The sequence below is a fragment of the Ruditapes philippinarum genome, unplaced genomic scaffold, assembly GCF_026571515.1.
Source record: "Ruditapes philippinarum isolate M1 unplaced genomic scaffold, ASM2657151v2 ctg1146_1_1_1_1, whole genome shotgun sequence".
In the NCBI taxonomy this organism is placed as follows: Eukaryota; Metazoa; Mollusca; class Bivalvia; order Venerida; family Veneridae; genus Ruditapes; species Ruditapes philippinarum.
The window spans coordinates 254,222-273,533 of NW_026853527.1; the positions used below are offsets into that span (position 1 = coordinate 254,222).

Here is a 19,312-nt window from a genome sequence, read left to right on the forward strand (position 1 = left end):
TTACACTTCTCAACAAAGTCTATCCATTTATGAATATTTCTATTGAAACCAAGTTTTCCACAAGATTACAAAGTTATATAGGTAAATAATTCACTATTTTTTTGTTGCCTCAAGATCAATCCTTGTATTAACTTTCACCCTGTACCTTCATTATGTTTGGGCAAGAATCAAGTAAAGGGATGAACTCCAAAAAATATGGACACTGCACTTCTAGGCAACAGCAGTGCACACTAATACCTTCTCATTCAGTCATTGCATTTAAAATCACGACTTGGGACAGACAATTTCATCAACAATGAATAGCATTTGGTATATGGCACAAAATAACCAGTAACCAGCAATCCTGAGCAAGGCTTTACTTCTAGTAACTGCGTTTTGGCTCAGGAAAAAAACTTTAAAAATTCAACATGTCATCCAGTGCTTTGTGAAACTGCAATACATTTTTCATTAGTGGTCAAGGTCACTAAAAAGCCAATTTTTTTTCCATCACAAATTTTGAGATTAAATGCTTCAACAGTTAGAACTTAGAATGCCTGTATTTGAATAACACCATTATTTCATATAAATTCAGCAAAATGTTTTTTACAAAAAGCAATATGCAACATTTCTTAAAAGTGGAAACACAAACTCACTCCTGGAGGGGTTCCTTTCAGTACATTTACGTCAGTCTCGCAACTGGTAGGCATACATCTTTATTTGAAGAGGTATCTCAGTGTGCTTTCTGACCAATAATTTATTGTATCAGACTCAGTTCTGGTACAATTTGCAATCAATTTTTTTAGACATTTTTAATAAGGATTGTGGGATAACTTTTTCTCAGTCTAAAATCAGCTTTAAGGACATCAAAAAAGACTGCCAAATAGAATCTTATCTTGTATATATTCTGGTAAATGAAATATCCAAAACAATACATTGATTTAAATAGGAGTTTATTTTCTTTTTGCTCATAATGGCAACAGTACAAATGACAATCAAGAAGGAACATACACGGACACACGCACACATACAGGGAAGTTCTATGTTACATCGTTAACTCCTGAAAATAGAACACATGAATTCTCATTATATACATGTATTTTACATTAACATCAGGAGAAAAACATAATTTCGAATCTTATTTCTCCAGATATATGATATCAAGAAATACTCTTTTAAATATCACTAACATATTGAATTAACTTTCTTACAAAAAGGTTTAAGAATATTTCAACTAGAACAATATTGCATCCAAATTCTTGAGTATACAGAATCTGACAAAATTCAATTATTGTGTACTAGATTATCAACAAAGGAGCTTGCATCAGAAAATCTTGGCTTGACATAAAATCAATTTCAATCATCATGTGTCGATAAGACGGGGAAAGAAATTCTCATCATTACAAGCCCTTATGACATAAAGTTATTAATAACCTTAGAAAAAGTACAACTGTTGCTTTTCTGAAAACAAAAACAAACGAGACTGTAAAATTCTATTCATTTTATACACAATATTAATGAGCAAATAGCATCAGTTTCCAAAAGCACTGCTTAAGTTGTTCAGTGTATATAACTGAAATACAGCTGACTTAATGTATTAAACTTACCATTATAGCGTTAACGATATCATTTCCGTTATTTTTGAGAGCTTTAACAGCTTTGTTCCGAGAAACATTAGCTTGTGACATGACGAGCTCAATGTCCTTTGGCTCCACGCCAGAATCATCAATCTGAAATATACAACAAACAAATTTACAATTCAGTCTTTACAAAACAGCTTTTGTCAGATGTGGCATATGCTATAATATAATCTTCAAATCTGGTATTATAATCAATCTTGGTCATCTATGAAAAACTAACCTTACGCTGATTTTTTCATCTCTGCTTGCATCAGAAAATCTTGGCTTGACATAAAATCAATTTCAATCGTCATATGTCGATAAGACGGGGAAAGAAATTCTCATCATTGCAAGCAGTGTCAGAATTTAATATTAATTCCTAATTTTTTCTGACATTGACATTAGGTAGTGAGTGGAAGGTTTCTATTATCATAATTTGTAAAATGCTAATACATTAAAATACATGAAGTTTGTGATTTAGTTAGACTGTAAAAACTTTAATGTTTGATCATGGTTCTAAAGACGTCTTAAAGTCAGAAGTATCACCTCCATGTGAAAGTTACTTTTATAATTGGTGTGGTTGTTTTTATTTTCCAAAACAGAAACCAATATTTATATAAACCATGATCTTTCTGGGCTATTAAGCATTGGCAATAACAACTTGCATCAGAAAATCTTGGCTTGACATAAAATCAATTTCAATCGTCATATATCGATAAGACGGGGAAAGAAATTTTCATCATAGCAAGTTTAGTTTCGACATGTTTTACGATAAATTCTATTAAATAGAGAAAAGGTTTTCATAACCACATGGAAGGCAACAAGTTTTCCCCTTACTATCTACAAACTCTAAAAAACTTGAGTTCATAAAAAGTGTTTTTTTACAATCTCCAATCAAATCATTACAGAAGAAAAAGTGCGTGAGAAATTATCAGAAAATTAACAAATCATTAAAACACGTCAAAATTATCCACTTCATTCAATCCAAGATAAAACTTGACAGTTTGGTAATTCCCTGTAACAATAACATCAAAGTAAAACAATATGGACTTGCATCAGAAAATCTTGGCTTGACAAAGTTTACTTCAATCGTCATTTGTCGTTAAGACGGGGAAAGAAATTCTCATCATTACAAGCCAGCAATCATAACACTAATAGGACCACAAAAATCTGTTTAACCAGAAATTACATTTTCGAAAATACTTCTTTTAAAGATAATCCTGGTAGCAAAAGTTTAGATTTTTACCTATAATTTATCTTTCTTAACTGTCAAACCTTTTCATCTTCATTTAATGTTTCATAAGCAAAAGATTAAGAAAATTTAAGAAAAAGATGTATGTTTTAAAATGCTCCACATTTGTGAACAAAAAGCAATTTCAGCACAAATTTTTGTTTTCAAATGCTTCCATCAGAAAATCTTGGCTTGACATAAAATCAATTTCAATCGTCATGTGTCGATAAGACGGGGAAAGAAATTTTCATCATTACAAGCAGAAAACAAAATATAGTAGAATAATTTTTTTAAAAAAAAAAACTAACAAAGAAATCTAAGGATTGTAAAATGTATATGCAGGAAATTTCAATGTAGAAGAAAGAAGTCAATATTATTTATCCTTTCTAACATAATTCATAATTATCTTTAGAGAAGTACTCACTGCAAAATTAATGAAGTTGAGTCAAAATAACTTTGGTATGAGATAAAATTTATATATTAATTTATTTATCAAATATACATTGTCTTGCTGTGGAAACTAAAAATTCTAAGAACAGCTTGCATCAGAAAATCTTGGCTTGACATAAAATCAATTTCAATCTTCATGTGTCGATAAGACGGGGAAAGAAATCTCATCATTGCAAGCAGTCATAAGAATTCATATTTTTAAACGATTCCAACATAACACATGTAACAAAATTCAAGTGACAAAGTCCTAAGTTTATTTTGGTGTTTAAGCATAATAGGACCATTATATTGCTTGATTTGAGCACAATCAAGTTGCATTAAGATTTTTTCCTGACTTATAACCAGTGATTTTCCTCCCTTTATAAGAGGCCTTTCCTATTGAAATTTTCTTTAAAATCATGAAGTTTTCCCAAAATTTTAAACTTACCACAGCTTCTTTACTTCCCAAATTAGCAATTTTAACAACATTTCCCCCCAAAATCGTGAGAGACATCAATGATTACTAAAAACATTTTATAATGCTGAATAAAATAATAAACTGTAATCACTGGAAGCTATAAAGTGCATTCTGTTGCAACAGATGCAATAACTTTACTATGTTCAAACAATCTGAATCAAGACAAGATAAACCTGAATTAACATTTTATTTTGCTGCTGAAGTCACTTAAATAATTTTTTCAGCACATTCAGAAATATATCACATCCCATTCCAAACAAAAAACTTGCATCAGAAAATCTTGGCTTGACATAAAATCAATTTCAATCGTCATATGTCGATAAGACGGGGAAAGAAATTTTCATATAAAAGGCCTTTTCCCCATTGAAATTTTCTTTAAAATCATGAAGTTTTCCCAAAAATTAGAACTTACCACAGCTTTTTTACTTCCCAAGTAAGCAATTTTAACAACATTTCTCCCCAAAATCAATTAAGTGGGAGACACCACTGATTACTAAAAACATTTTGTAATGCTGAATTAAATAATAAACTATAATCACTGGAAACTATGAAGTGCATTTTGTTGCAACAGATGCAATAACTTAACTATGTTCAAAAAATCTCGATAAAGACACTTAAAATAGTTTTTTCAGCATATTCAGAACTTTATAGGAAATATATCACATCCAATTCCAAACAAAAACCAGGGCTTTTTTTTTTCTTCTATAACAGGGGCCGGTATAAGGCCCCTTCACAATTGCACTTTTTTTTCACAAAGTGGCGGGAAAAAAATTTCACAAAATATTGGGACTTTGTCTTTGAAATACATTGATTACCTTCCAGTAAAACATGATTTACGCCAATCTCAAGAACACGGTTATAGTAGATTTAATCAAGTTAAATGGTTTTAGCACATGTTTAGCGGGTTAAAGTATCGACTTGAAGCAGATTTTCTAGTTTAAAATTGTCACTAAATACCAAATGCTATGTAATTTTTTTTCACAATTTTATAACAAATCGCGCTTTTTTCACAAAATGAACAGGTGCAGGCCCCTTCACAATTTTGACAAAAAATGCCCTGAAAACTTATGAAAAACTTGCATCAGAAAATCTTGGCTTGACATAAAATCAATTTCAATCGTCATATGTCGATAAGACGGGGAAAGAAATTCTCATCATTACAAGTTTTTCAAGTTCACTCAAAGAAAGTTACTCAACACTTATCATCCATGCTGAAGATATTCATATTTTATTCTATTTCCATACTAGATAACCTTATCAAATCAAAACTTTCTTTCCAAAATAAACTGACAAGTGAGCTTGCATCAGAAAATCTTGGCTTGACATAAAATCAATTTCAATCGTCATTTTTCGATAAGACGGGGAAAGAATTCTCATCATACACATGCTCACTATACTTAATGGCCTCATGATTTCATGTAACTTGCAGAGATAGAAAATTCCACTTGCTATTTACAAGCAGAATTTCAGAAAACATGCAGGACAAGTAAATCTGAAAATATTTTTTGATGCCTGACTTGTATTTTTCATGATAACAATATTAACATTTCTTGAAGTCAATCACGACCAGGATTCTGTATCAGAATGATAAGAAGTCAATACCAAGCTTGTGTCCAATTCTTTCTTATATCTCGGTCAATTAATATTTTAAGAAACAGAAATTTTCCCAGACAGATGACAAATAGAACAAACAAAGAAATGTACCTCATCTTCTTCCTCAGATTCCTCTTGTATTGGCTGTGATACTGTACTTGGCAGATCTCCAAGACCAGCTGGGTGATCTTGTCTCTGGAAATCTTTAGCAGCTGCCATCTGTGCTTGCTGACTCAGATCTTCAATCTGAAGTAAAATACATTTTTAGTTTATTTCATGATTAAAATTGATCATCCGTCTCCGAGTAGTGCCAATCCCTCTAATACGCAAGTTTATTCATCTCATTATAATCAATACAGTTCTGAAAATGATAAAACTCTGGACAAGTAGCGCCTTTGATAAAATGGGTGAAATGTATATTTCAAAGCATTGTAAATATAATTATTAATTTAAAACAGAAAAACAAAGCTTTCCTAAGTTCTAACTGAAATATCAAAAGCCTCTTTTTACTAGTTACCTTAGCTTCACCAAAAACAATGTATGTGTCAGATGCTGGGCTCTTGTAAACATCTGGATGTCCAATCACAAATAAGATATTCTTGGATTTCCTGATAGTCACTCTGGTCACTCCAGTAACTTGTTTCAAACCTGTAATATTTATATTATCCTGTACTCCTGAACTAACATCAAGTGTTATATTTACATATATCTTTCAACAAAATTATCATTACTGCAACAAATAAATGAATACAACATGTTGCTCAAAAAGGGAAAACACAGTTTGGGCTTGCATCAGAAAATCTTGGCTTGACAAATTTTACTTCAATCGTCATATGTCGATAAGACGGGGAAAGAAATTCTCATCATTACAAGCCAGCCAACAAACTGATGGGATTAGATTTTAAATTACGAATCTTTTTTTCCCCATACTTTCTCATTATAATCTTATATGACAATTTAAAATGGTTATCCTTATAACAAAGGTTTGAAATTGTATTATCCTGTACATCTGAACAAACGAGCTTCTAAAATTATCTAGGCATCAAGACTAGTGTATTCAAATACATTATATCTTTCCACTTTTTCACCAAAATATAGATGAATATATCTTATTCCTCTGTAAAAAAGAGCACACATGATGGATTTACACTTCAAAACTGAAGCGGAAAATAATTCAAGTCACTAGTGTTATGAAATTTACCAAGCTTTGACATTGCTTTTCTGGCCTTCTTTTCACTCCTACTTTGTTTAGCTTTGCTGACAAGTTCTTCTGGTAAACCAGCTGCTTCAGCAACCTTAAATACAATACAAAAGTTTCAGCTTTAGCAGTCTTCACGAAAAACTTTAAAAGGCACAGGACATTCGGGCCAGTAAAATATCAAATCTTACTGGACCTGGTGATTTTTAGACGGACCAAATACATAGATAGGTAATTAATTGATGGGAACAGGAAAACACTTTATCATGCTTCCCTTGATAATTTTGAAAGAAGCATAATACGTCTTGTATTCTGGGCCATAGGTTGACAGCTTTGAAAAATCTTTAAGGACCAAATGTTTAGGCAAAATTGACTAGAATTGAACATGAACAATGCAATTTGCTTCAAACAAATTACTTTCACACAAAATATTTACTTAACTCAATAATGACAAAATCATAGCTAAATAATGACCATAATAAACAATGGTTTAATTTCCGTAACTGTACAGTGCGGTACGGAAAATATCCAAGAAAAAACAAGATTGCATTTGAGAAAAATGCTATGCCACCGCATTAATACAACACTAAATAGTAGTGTAGGAACAGATTTTTTTGTTTCTATACAATTTTGAAGATTGTCATAATGCATAGATCCCTGACCAATCTTATTCTTATTATGAGATTAGTGGTTAAATCTGTTGTTAACTCAATAAAAGATCAGAGTAGGAATATATCAATGCACTCGAGTCTAGTGAATTTGGTGGTGAAGGTCATATTTCACACAGCCTAAATTTCATGACTACATCAAAGGACAACACAGTAAGACACTTTGTCAAAATCTAGGTCAGCTGAAATCAAAGTTCACTTTACATCTTAATGATTTAATCTGTGCACATGGTTCAAATTTCATAGCTGTACATCAAACGACAAGAAAGTAGGTCACTGTCCCATTGGGCAAGGCAAAATTTTGGACCCAAGGGTTTAATTCAAAACAATCTTGATACAGTCCACCAAACAACATTTCAAGTCAAATATCTAAGCTGTAGCTTATGTACATAATGAAAATCAATGACACCCGGGGCAAAACCAATTATGACCCCAGGGCTATAATTTGAACAATCTAGGTAAAGGTTCACTTTGCAAAGTCTCATGCCATATATTTAACCTCTAGCCTTTGTCAATTCAGAGAAGAAGATTTTTCAATTCAGAGAAGAAGATTTTTTAAGTTATTACTTTATACATATAAGGAAAACTATCGCCTCTTGGGCAGGGCAATCTTAACACTAGGGGCATAATTAAAACAACTTTAGTACAGGACCCATAGATGATATTATATACCAACTATCAAAGCTCTAAGCCTTGTTCCTTCAGACAAGAAGATTTTTTTAATTTTTTAATATATGTACATAGTGAAAATCAATGACCCCTGGGGGGTGGGGCCAATTTTGACCCCAGGGCTATAATTTGTACAACCTTGCTAGAGGTTCACTACATAATGTTTCATGCAAAATATCTTAACTCTTGTCTTTGTAAATTTAGAGAAGAGGATTTTTTAAAGTTTTTACTATATACATATAAGGAAAACCTATGGCCCTTGGGCGGGGCAAATTTTGACACTAGAGGCAAAATTTGAACAACTTTGGTAGCGTACCTAAAGATGATACCATTTAACAAATATTAAAGCTCTAAGCCTTGTACCTTCAGACAATAAGATTTTTTGATTTTTTACTATATGTATATATTGAAAATCAATGACCCCCGGGTGGGGCAATTTTGACCCCAGGGCTCTAATTTGAACAATCTTGCTAGAAGTTTACTTCACAATGTTTCATGCAAAATATCTAACCTCTAGCATTTGTCAATTGCTAGAAGAAACGTTTTTACTATAAGTTTTTTACTATAAGGAAAACCAATGACCCCCAGGGCGGGCCGATTTGACCCAGGGCTATATTTGAACAATCTGGGTAGAGGTCTACCAGACAATGCCTTATGCAAAATATCTAAGCTCTAGGCCTTTTGGTCTTTACAAGAAGGTATTTTAAGTTTTTACTATATGTACATAAAGTGAAAATCAATGACCCCCGGGCGGGGCCAATTTTGACCCCAGGGCTATAATTTGAACAATCTTGGTTAGGGTCTACCAGACAATGCCTTATGTAAAATATCTAAGCTCTAGGCCTTTTGGGTCTTTACAAGAAGGTATTTTAAGTTTTTATTATATCTACATATAGTGAAAATTAATGACCCCCGGGGCGGCGCCGATTTTGACCCCAGGGCTATAATTTGAACAACCTTGGTAGAGGTCTACCAGACAATGCCTTATGCAAAATATCTAAGCTCTAGGCCTTTTGGGTATTTCCAAGAAGATTTTTTAAATTTAGTCTTATAATTCCTTTTGGTTGCCATGGCAACCAGATTTCTGCATGGAATGAAATTCTTTGAACAACTTTGGAAGCCCTTCACCCAAGGATCAATCCTGCCAAGTTTGGTTGAAATTGGACTAGTGGTTTTTCACAAGAAGATTTTTTAAGTTCACTATATAATCTATATAACACACACACACACAAACAAACACACACACACACAGGTGAATCGCTATATGCCACCGCATCGCAGATGCTGCGGTGGCATAAAAATGGCGGCTTCCATTGCTCAATACAATTTAGACATCTCTCGCTTTGTTTTGAACATTTAGGACAGAATTGGTGGGTTTCATTTGCAAAAAAAGGCAAAAAGATCAATCTTTTAGAGAACCCTGCTTCATTATTTTGATGAATTTTTCTTATAATATTTTTTCATGACAAAAAATCTACTGGTCCGTCGGACCACCAACCTTGCAATAATCACCGGACCGATGCTAAATTTAGTGGCCTCGGGCCTCGGACTGGCGCTAATTTCGAAGACTGCTTTAGCAACAAATGAAAAATTTATAAAAAACATTTACCAAAGTACTCACTATAAACTAATTGTTATTGTGGTGCTCACGGACCTAGGTACGAGATAGGTTGAGTACGTGAGTATAATTATGCTTCATAACCTTGATTGGCTGTAACCCCTGACGGCAATAGGGCCCATTGGGATTCTGGGTGATTCCTCTAGAAGCAGCCATTGGTGCTGCAGGCAACATTGACCAGGTGAAACTAATCCGTTCATTAGACAGGCATATTAGTGCACCCAGACCTGGTATACAGACATCTAGATAGGTAAGTCATTTAACTATCATATGCATGGTTCTACAATGGTGGCAGCGGTAATTTGAGTACCAGTTTTGCCAGTAAAAAATCGCTATCTGCAAAACAGCTGATTTTAGGTGAGGCATTTTTGTAAACCTAAACTAATCGAACCTTGTGTCTGTTAACAGGTGCAATTGGTCTAAAGACAATTGCATTTATTTCATAAGGCACTTTTACGTGTAATTTTTGGATAATTGAGATAATTATTCGAATTTGGCGGATTTTTTTCCCGTGGAAACACCAAAGGAAAATAGCCTACCGGTGTTGAGTGTGAAATCACCAAGTCAGTTTTGTGCTTTTGTTCTGCCATCGTATTTTATTAAATTTAACATTAATTTAATAGAGTAATTTGTTTATTTTTTGATAAATAAGTTTTGTTGTTTTCTTGTAATTGGTACACAAAGTAATTGAACCATGTCACAGCAAGATGACTTGACAGGCGTGGCAGACGCTTCATCAGTAAAGGATGCGCCGGTCACAGGGCTCCATAGCCCTGTAGCATTAAATTTTTTGTGATATTGACCAGTTAATTCTTATTTCCTGGAATCGGTAAGAAATTAGCTGTAGCCCTTTTATCAGTTAGGGAAAATAGTGGCAATATCACACCAGAGATTTTGTCAGTTATTTGCCGTAAAAAGTTTACGGAGGATGAGCTAGCACTTATTGATTTTACGTCCAATAAGTGTTGGCCAGCTGAAGAGAAAAGAGGATGAGTTGATAGAAGCCAGTAAAGGGCTTTCCCTGAAGCGTGAAATGGATGTAGCTTCTCGGCTTATGGCAAAAGGTCCACAAATGGATAGCCAAGGTCAGGAACCTACATCGGGTGAGGATGCATCTTGTGGGGACCCTTATCTTAGTAGTAGGTATACCCCAAGGGACATTGATTTCTCTTCTAGGAGGGAACGAAATCCTTGGCACAATCTAGAGGAACAGAATATCCAACATGTGGGTTGTCATGGTTGAGGCCGACATTGGTAAACCATCATACCCAAGGGGGTATGGGGCTGAACATGAAAGGTGTAGGCCCAGCTTGTTAATCGATACATTAAAATCATTACCAAGGCATCTGACGTTTGATGGGGTAGGCTCCTGGAAAGCTTTTATTTTAAAGTTTAAGGTTGCGAGGCCTCTAATTGGTCAGAGGGGGAGAAGCTCAATGGTCTTTTGCTGGTGTTTGACAGGAAAGGCCATGGAGTACTTTGTCATTTTGAATGACACAGAAGAGGTAGACTCATATAGGAGTCTATGCTTAATGCTGGAAAGCGCGGTATGGCAACATGATTTACCTGCTGCGTTTCAGGCACAATTCCAGCAGGCTTGTCAAAACCCTGACGAGTCTTTGGAAGATTTTGGAGAAAGACTTATTGATTCTGGCGGTAAGAGCATTCAAGGGCTTGCCAGTCTCATTTATTGAAGAGCAAGTTATTAGTCGTTTCTGCCAAGGGCTGCTTGACAAAGATGCAGGGCATCATGTTTGTATGCAGTCCCCGTCTAGTGCCAAGGGGCAATTCAAATTGTAAGAAAGTACCAACAGGTGTACAAGCCATGCATGGTAAGCAAGAAGGGATACTAGGCGGCGCGATTGATGAAAATCGCGATGTTTTTTGCGGTTGAAGCTACATCGGTTAGCTCATCTTCCACCCTGGATAACCTTATGTAATGAGGCGATCCAACAGTTGTAAACAGAATTTGATAAGGGTTATTGGTTTAGGAAACCATAAGAAAGGGGCCTTATTTGTGTTTCAATTTGTGGGGGGGGGGCATTTTAGAAAAATTGTCCTGATCGAGGGTTGGGAAATAGACTGTTTGTGGTGTAAGGGAATACATCATTTTGAGGGCTTATGGGGGGCCCGGGGGCCACAAAGGCAATTGGGGAAGGTGGGGGAAGGACTGTCTCGGTTATTTAAATTTTTTGCAACACTGTCCAGGTTTTGACATGGGGGAAAGGGGGCATACAAAATCCCACGGGGCATTGATCGATCCTGGGAAAAACTGGGGTGAATTGCTTTTAAGGGGTATTTAATAACAAGCCCAGGGGCCCTTTTTGAGGGGTTTGAGTACTTCATCTACAAAGGGAAAACAGACCAGAAATTTACATTAAATCATATTCTGGGGGGGGTGGCGAAAGCACAAAAAGTTTACGGGGCTGAAGGTTTTAAAGCCATTGACACCAATGAATGGGAATGGCAAGCCCATACCTTGCAACAAAAAGTCTCTGATGGAGAGAAATTTACCAAAGAGTGTAACAGTCACCAAGGGGTAAATTGATATAGCTTGCCAGTTGTGATACATTGTGTATGTTAAAGTATATTGTCATCACTGGGCTAGCAACAATTGTAAGGTTGAGGCAAGTTAGTGCCTGGATCTGATGACCCTAAGCACTAGGGTGTTCTATAAGTATTGCCGAAGATCTAAAGGAGGCTATTTCTCATGATCATAGCCTGCCATCTTCAGGTCATCAGGTTGTAACATGTAATAGGGAACAAGTTAAAGAGGAGTATACCTGGTATGGTTTTGGCCATGATGTGAAACTGCTTGTTTCATAGTGTAAGGCAGGTAAGTTGACTGGCAGGAGAAGTGCCATTTGACAATTGATTACCAGGCAGAATCCCCATGGAACGGGTACATGGATTGTACTTGTGATGGTGGATCAATTCACTAGGTGAGTTGGATGTATACCTCTTGGGATCAGTCAGTGGTGGCTGGAGAAGTTCCAGAACATGTGTGTGGAGTTCACTGCTGTGAGCTGCCGGTCAAACGACCATTTGGAGACGGTCATTAAGGTGAGTATTCCAGACTCCTGGAGACCAAAGCTCCATGTTTCAGTCCGCCGAAAGGTAGAAGTTCTACTCCAGATATGATCAGAGCTGCATTACTGGTACTGGTACTGGTACTGCAGTACGTACTGCAGCGATTTTGCAAGTACTGGTACTGATACTGAATTACTCTTACAAAATTTTGCTACTACTGGTACTGGTACTGCATTACTGTCTTAAAAAGTGGTACTGCTACTGCATTACCCAGTACTTTTGGTTTTGATAAAAATTAAAAATAGCATCAATTTTTCTCATAAAATAAAGCTGTTAATTAAATTAACTATATTTTTATTTTTTGTGAAAAAGTAAGTTATCAAATCTAAAGATAATTTGCCCTGCAATATTCTTTCAAATGTTAACATAGTACTTATCATAAAAAGCACCAAAGACTAAGTAAAAATTAAATTAAGATAAACAGACTCAATAACTCTTTACCCTACAAGATCCTTATTAAAATCTTTTATTACTTTGTATTTACTAGTAAAAGCGCAAAATAAACACTAATTAATTTCTTCTATTCTAATTAATCCCATTTCAAGTGAAAAAAAGTGATATTGTTAACACCATAAAAAGTTGTTATTTACTTTGGTATAAATTGAACAGAGGTGTGAAGGTATGAAAGGCAACAAAAGACTGTTGTATTTAAATGAAAGATGTTGCATTGTATTTATACAGTTGACTGGTTACTAAAACATTAGATATGACATGAATATATATATGTTGTAAATATTGTTTTGTAAAAAGTTATTTTAAAAATATAAAGTTTAATTTGTTATGAACTTTTAAATAAATTTGATTTTGTTTTTTGCTGGGTTATTGCAAATTTTTTTACACTTATTTTTCAAACTTTTTTGAATAATAAAATGGACTGATACTTAATTACTTCACCAAAAAAAGTACTGGTACTGCAGTACAGAGCTAAAATCTAGTACTGGTACTGGTAATGGTACTGCATAATTTGCCAAGTACTGGTACTGGTACTTAAGTACTACACCCTCAGTACTGATGCAGCTCTGGATATGATCGGTGGGGTCACGTTGCGCGTTTTCCAACTGACTGGTTATCGCGCTGAGGCTGTGCATTGAGGGGAGGCTGTTGCTCTCAGTGGACAGGTCTGATTAAGCCGTAGGTGATTACTTTGGATCAGTGGTTAGAGGCCTCGAAACATCTTAGATTTAAATGTTTCATTGGTATAGGACCTGTGATCTGCAAATTGTGGTTTTGGTAGAATAGGTACCTTAATCACTAGGAGGGGTATTGTAACTTATAGTGCTAATTGTAAAAAGCAAGTAGTTGCAATACCAGTACTGGTTAGAACCAGGAAAGTCATCCCAGAAATTAGAGCCTGTTTGGTTAGGTCGTCAGGGTGGACCAACACCTTAAAATAGGATGGGGAGGAGTGTGGTGCTCACGGACCTAGGTACGAGATAGGTTGAGTACGCGAGTATAATTATGCTTCATAACCTTGATTGGCTGTAACCCCTGACGGCAACAGGGCCCATTGGGATTCTGGGTGATTCCTCTAGAAGCAGCCATTGGTGCTGCAGGCAACATTGACCAGGTGAAACTAATCCGTTCATTAGACAGGCATATTAGTGCATCCAGACCTGGTATACAGACATCTAGATAGGTAAGTCATTTAACTATCATATGCATGGTTCTACATTATGTCCTATAAATTTGAAATTAAAGACGTTTTCGGTAGTTTTCTGTGCGCATCCTTATGCGCTTCCAAGAAAGATAATCACGGATAATTACTCTTCAAATGAAGGTCAAGTTGAATAGTATTCGGATAAGTGTTTAAATTTCGGCTATAAGCAAATAATGAGTAAATAATACAGAATAGATATTTCTAAATGTTCAAAAGGAGATCGGTTCAAAAGAATAAGAGGTCGTTTAGACAACATCACATAAAGGATTTCTCCAAGCATTAGTAAGACAGCATTGATGATAATTCTGCGCGCGTTACCCCACCCACTTGTGGTATAGTGACGAAAGTGCGTCGCGACTTGATTACTGGCAGACAACTGGGCAAAGAAGTTTAAAATGATATATTTTAAAAGTGTTGAATAAAAAAACAAATTAATATCTAAGAAATGTTCCGAATTTCATTATTTTCTTTGTAAATTTCTGAATACTTGCTTACTGTTCGGGTGGGTATGTTAGTCGAGTGAAAAAAATAATATGGCCCTAGATATGTTTTAAAAAGATATTCAGCATCATTTACTTAATATAACATCAAAAGAAAAAGAAATTTTTATTACAACATGTTTTTGTTGTATATTTGACAATACATTTAGTATAACACTGATATTTCTTAAGAAAGCGTGGTAATTTTGACAGTTGGCATATGCGGCATATTTACAAAAAACTAACACGTCAACATATATATTTTATTTCTACTTTTGAATGCACCATCAAATAATACTTGATATATCAATAATGTAGAAAATTCTATGAAAGAAATTTCTTGATAGCTTTAATTTTTTACAGAATTCATGTTTATTTTTCTCATTTTTTGTTTAGTTAAAAAGCATGAAAACTCATTTTTTAAAGAAATATGTTCCAATTATCGTTTGTTTTATACAGAACCCTAAGATAAAGCTAGCTTTGTATAAAATTATGTTTATTGTGAGTGTAAAAAGCTATTTTATACATTATTATAACACAGTTAGGCTATTTTGACAATTTTGAGATATACGGTTACCATGGAAACTGCCATTTTTCAAAAAATCCAACACGGCAACATATATTTTTCTTTTTCTTTTTGAATTTGTCATTAAATTTTACACAACATACAAAAAAATTAGAAAATTCTATGAAACCATTTTTTCAATATCTCTAATTATTCTCAGAATTCATGTTTATTTTACTCATTTTTTGTTCGGTTGAGGAACATGGAAAACTCATTTTTTAAAGAAATATGTTCAGATTATCATTTGTTTCATACAGAATCATTAGATAAGGTTATCTTTGCATAAAACAATGCTCGTTGTGTGTTTTAAGCTATCTTATACATTTTCTATTTGTTATAACACAGTTAGGCTATTTTGACAGTTTTTAGATATACGGTTACCATGGAAACTGCCATTTTACAAGAAATCCAACACGTCAACATATATTTTTCTTTTTATTTTTAAATTCGTCATTAAATTTTACTCATCATACAAAAAATTTAGAAAATTTTATGAAAGGATTAATTTTTCATAAAACTGTAGAAAATGTCTTTAATAACATTTTACTTATCGCTATAGAGAACAATTTTTATTATCACTGAAAGGCGAGATTTACCAAAGGTAACATTAAACCAAAATCATATAAATTACCCGACTTTGTTGAGCTACATCTTGATCTTCTAGATCTGGCATGGAACCATCACTATCAGACTCAGTGCCTGAACCAGAGTCGTTATCCTTGGCATCCTCTACCAGAGGCTTCTCAACAGCTTCAGTAGGCATTCTGAAAATTAAGAATTCAGTAAACTATATATTTCAACATTTACATACTTCTTCAAGTTCCTGCATTATTAGTACACTGTGGAATAAACCCCAACTGGTTGGTCTCTTGCACAGCCTGTCCGGAGTAGATCTGATTATAGTTCATTTAGCTTGCATTATCCCCATAGGAATTACAGCGGGGTCGGATGCAGATAGCACGGTGATCTCAAATGCTTACACTAATTATAAGCTAGGAATCACAAATTACTTTTGCTTGTGACTACACATGTTCTCCAGAATAAAAGAAAAATGCCAAATAGTGTCTTCCTATAAATGCTATTTTCTTCATGATCTAGGGCAATAATCTTGCTTACATAGTAATTTATCATTCAATAAATATATTTGTTTGATTATTGATGTAAAAAGTTACAATTTGTACAGTAGATCAAGTCGATTAGTTTGGATACTTACTTGATATTAATGTGTAGTCTCTCCTTCTTTGGGCAATGTCGGAAAAAGGCACATACGGTGTCTCTGTGTTTCGTTATTGCGTGTGTATTTTACCAAGGTATCACACCACTAAATACCGGTCTCGTCAACCCGGCCTCAAGTTTTATAAACAGTAAAATTTCACAAACAAATGAGCATTAACAAAATAATACAGATGTGTAAATAAAGCTTGAGACAAAATAATTTGCATGATAAATACAAAAATAAGACTAGAGATACTTAAATTATAAATGACTTTACAAATGAGTGACTAGAATGAGACATAATGCAACCGCACAATGAAAATTCCTGACCAAAACGCAAATGAAGTGATGCAGCGACATGGTGCAACCACAACATGGGGCCCATGAAGCCCCACACTGCAACCACACCATGCCGGTACAATTAGTTCCACAAAAATTAAATAGGAAGTGTCACAACGCGATTACAAATGTCATGAGACCTTAAAGATGAAAAAATAACAAAAAATTAAATAAAATACATAAAAATAGATAAAAGTAAATAATGAAAATAAAGACAATACTTGGCAATAGATACTGACTAGAAGGTGGTAAACATTATTTCACAATAGACATTATTCTTTGTGTAAAAACAGACAGTTTGATTAATACAGTTCTATCAGTATTTTGAAATAATTGCTGTAAATTAAACATGTTACCTCTTCGTAAATTAATGGGCAAGTACTTTCTACGATAAATGTTAAAATAAGGACATTGAAAAATATAATGAAACTCATCACCTAATAAAGAATTATTTGGACAGAGATGGCAATATCTTAAATCATGATCCAAACCTATATAACGACCCTTTTCAATAGGGAGTTTATGGTTACTACATCTAAACCTACACAGCGATAATGCTAGATTTCTAGGTAAAAGTTTAAAATAGGGTTCTAACTCAAATGAGGATTTAAAAATTCTGTAAGTGATACATTTGCTAGAGTTAAACACCTGTTCATGCCACATTTGAACATATTGGTCTTTGATTCTAGATTTGACAATACTTTTAAAATAAGAAGGTGATAACACAGATTGGTTTATCCAGTATTCAGCAAAACCAAGCTCTTGCAATGATTTTTTAACATAAACTATCCATGGGGAGTGATATACGTTTTGACGGTCCAATTCAAACATTAGTTTGTACATAATATTACATACTTTATCAGGTTTCGAATTAATGACTTTGCACCAAAAATTTAGGACTCTACATTTTATGACACAATCAATTGGAAGAGTACCAAGCTCCCCAAATACCATAACACTATAGGAGTGGACTTTTTAACATCCATTATGAGTTTAAGATATTTCAACTGAAATTGCTTTACAATATCAATGTTACCTACACCCCACACTTCTACACCATATAACAAAATAGGAGTGACCATGGAGTCAAAAAGTTGTAACTGTAAATCTATATCAAGACAAAGAGTTCTGGATTTTTTAAGTACAGCAAACATAGCTTTTCTAGCTTGGTCACACAGGTATTTAGTAGTTTTATTGAACTTACCATTATAATTAAACTTAACACCTAAGTAGCTAAAATCCTCAACAATATCAAGTGAATCTGGCCCCAAATTAGTCAATCCGGCCCCAAGTTAATCTGATATCTGGTCAACCCGGCCCTATTTTTATTATTAGTTATAAGTTTGCCACTACTTTTTCTTCATTAACTTTTCTACTGAAGAAATAGCCTAATGTGAATAATTATTATTGCAAGATTATTAGTTATTTGCCACTAATTTTTCTTCATTAACTTTTTCTACTCAAGAAATTATGTTAATAATTATTATTGCCAGATAAAAAAAAGATTAATAATATCTAGAATAACATTAGCCGTTGTCATCAAAACTAGTTAACTCATGTGCTTTATTGTTTAATTAACAACTTTTTTTTAATACATTCTCTTGTGCTGTTTATCTTGATATATAATTATTCACATTATTTCCTGAATAGAAAAATATTTCCAAAGTTAGTTATTTAAAAAATAAATTTAATTTTTTTTCTCTTGATTTACTAGTATAGTATACTAGTATAGTATACTAGTAACGGTACCAAAAAAGACATCATAAGTTAAAGCATTTTTATGTTTGAAAAATGTATCACGTTTGAATAAATGCATACGCTCACACATTATTATTGATGTTTATATTATCTCATTATCACTATTATGTATATAAGCCTTAACTGGTGAAATTAAATTACCGACAAATTATACCCTAATAATGTTTTCAATAACTTTATTATATGCTTCATAAATATGAAATTATTTATATTTATTTTGAAAATCTTTTTTTTATGTGTGTAATAAATATATCATTTATAGACAAAAGGGAAAATGAAAGAACAAAATATCGTCTAAAACATAATAATTTAATGAAATAGAATATTCTCTAAATTCAATTTTGGGACCGGATTGACCAATTTTTGACCGGATTTACCGATTTCGGGGCCGGATTAACCGATTTTGGGGCCGCATTGACCAATTAGACATACTGTGGGGCCGGATTGACCAATTTTGGGACCGGGTTGACTAATTTTGGGGCCGGATTTACTTGAGGCCGGGTTAACTCGGGGCTGGGTTGACTGTAATACCTAAATACAATTACCTGGTAAAACTGATAACTCCAAACTGGCAGAAGTTACTGCCGGTTACCGTATGACCCAGAGCGGGTTATGTACAGTATTGGAAAAAGGAGAAGAAGGATAGTAACATTGTTCTTGATTAAAAAACGGGATATTTAAGGATAATTTTACCATTATTCACAAGACGAAAGAGCCAAATGCCTCTCCG

At 33.9% G+C, this 19,312-nt stretch overlaps 1 protein-coding gene across 1 annotated transcript; it reads right to left on the bottom strand.

Annotated features, from left to right (window-relative positions):
- Nucleotides 1-912: 912 nt before the first annotated feature.
- LOC132737127 (nascent polypeptide-associated complex subunit alpha-like) lies at nucleotides 913-16,606 on the bottom strand. The gene is made up of 7 exons (XM_060724382.1): nucleotides 16,484-16,606; nucleotides 15,902-16,034; nucleotides 6,528-6,621; nucleotides 5,844-5,974; nucleotides 5,438-5,572; nucleotides 1,584-1,706; nucleotides 913-1,036 (listed from the first exon to the last, which is right to left on the bottom strand). Exons 2-7 carry the CDS (start codon nucleotides 16,031-16,033, stop codon nucleotides 1,022-1,024), a joined length of 630 nt encoding a protein of 209 aa, XP_060580365.1. The 5' UTR covers nucleotide 16,034; nucleotides 16,484-16,606; the 3' UTR covers nucleotides 913-1,021.
- Between the last annotated feature and the right edge of the window lie 2,706 nt (nucleotides 16,607-19,312).

Excerpts from the sequence above, each read along its gene's own strand:
- LOC132737127 (XM_060724382.1), bottom strand. The coding sequence starts at position 16,033 with ATGCCTACTGAAGCTGTTGAGAAGCCTCTGGTAGAGGATGCCAAGGAT. Across the intron at positions 6,622-15,901 it reads ATGTAGCTCAACAAAGTCGG|GTTGCTGAAGCAGCTGGTTT; the intron begins GTAATTTATATG and ends ATTGTATTTAAG. Across the intron at positions 1,707-5,437 it reads AATCTGAGGAAGAAGATGAG|ATTGATGATTCTGGCGTGGA; the intron begins GTACATTTCTTT and ends TGTATATTTCAG.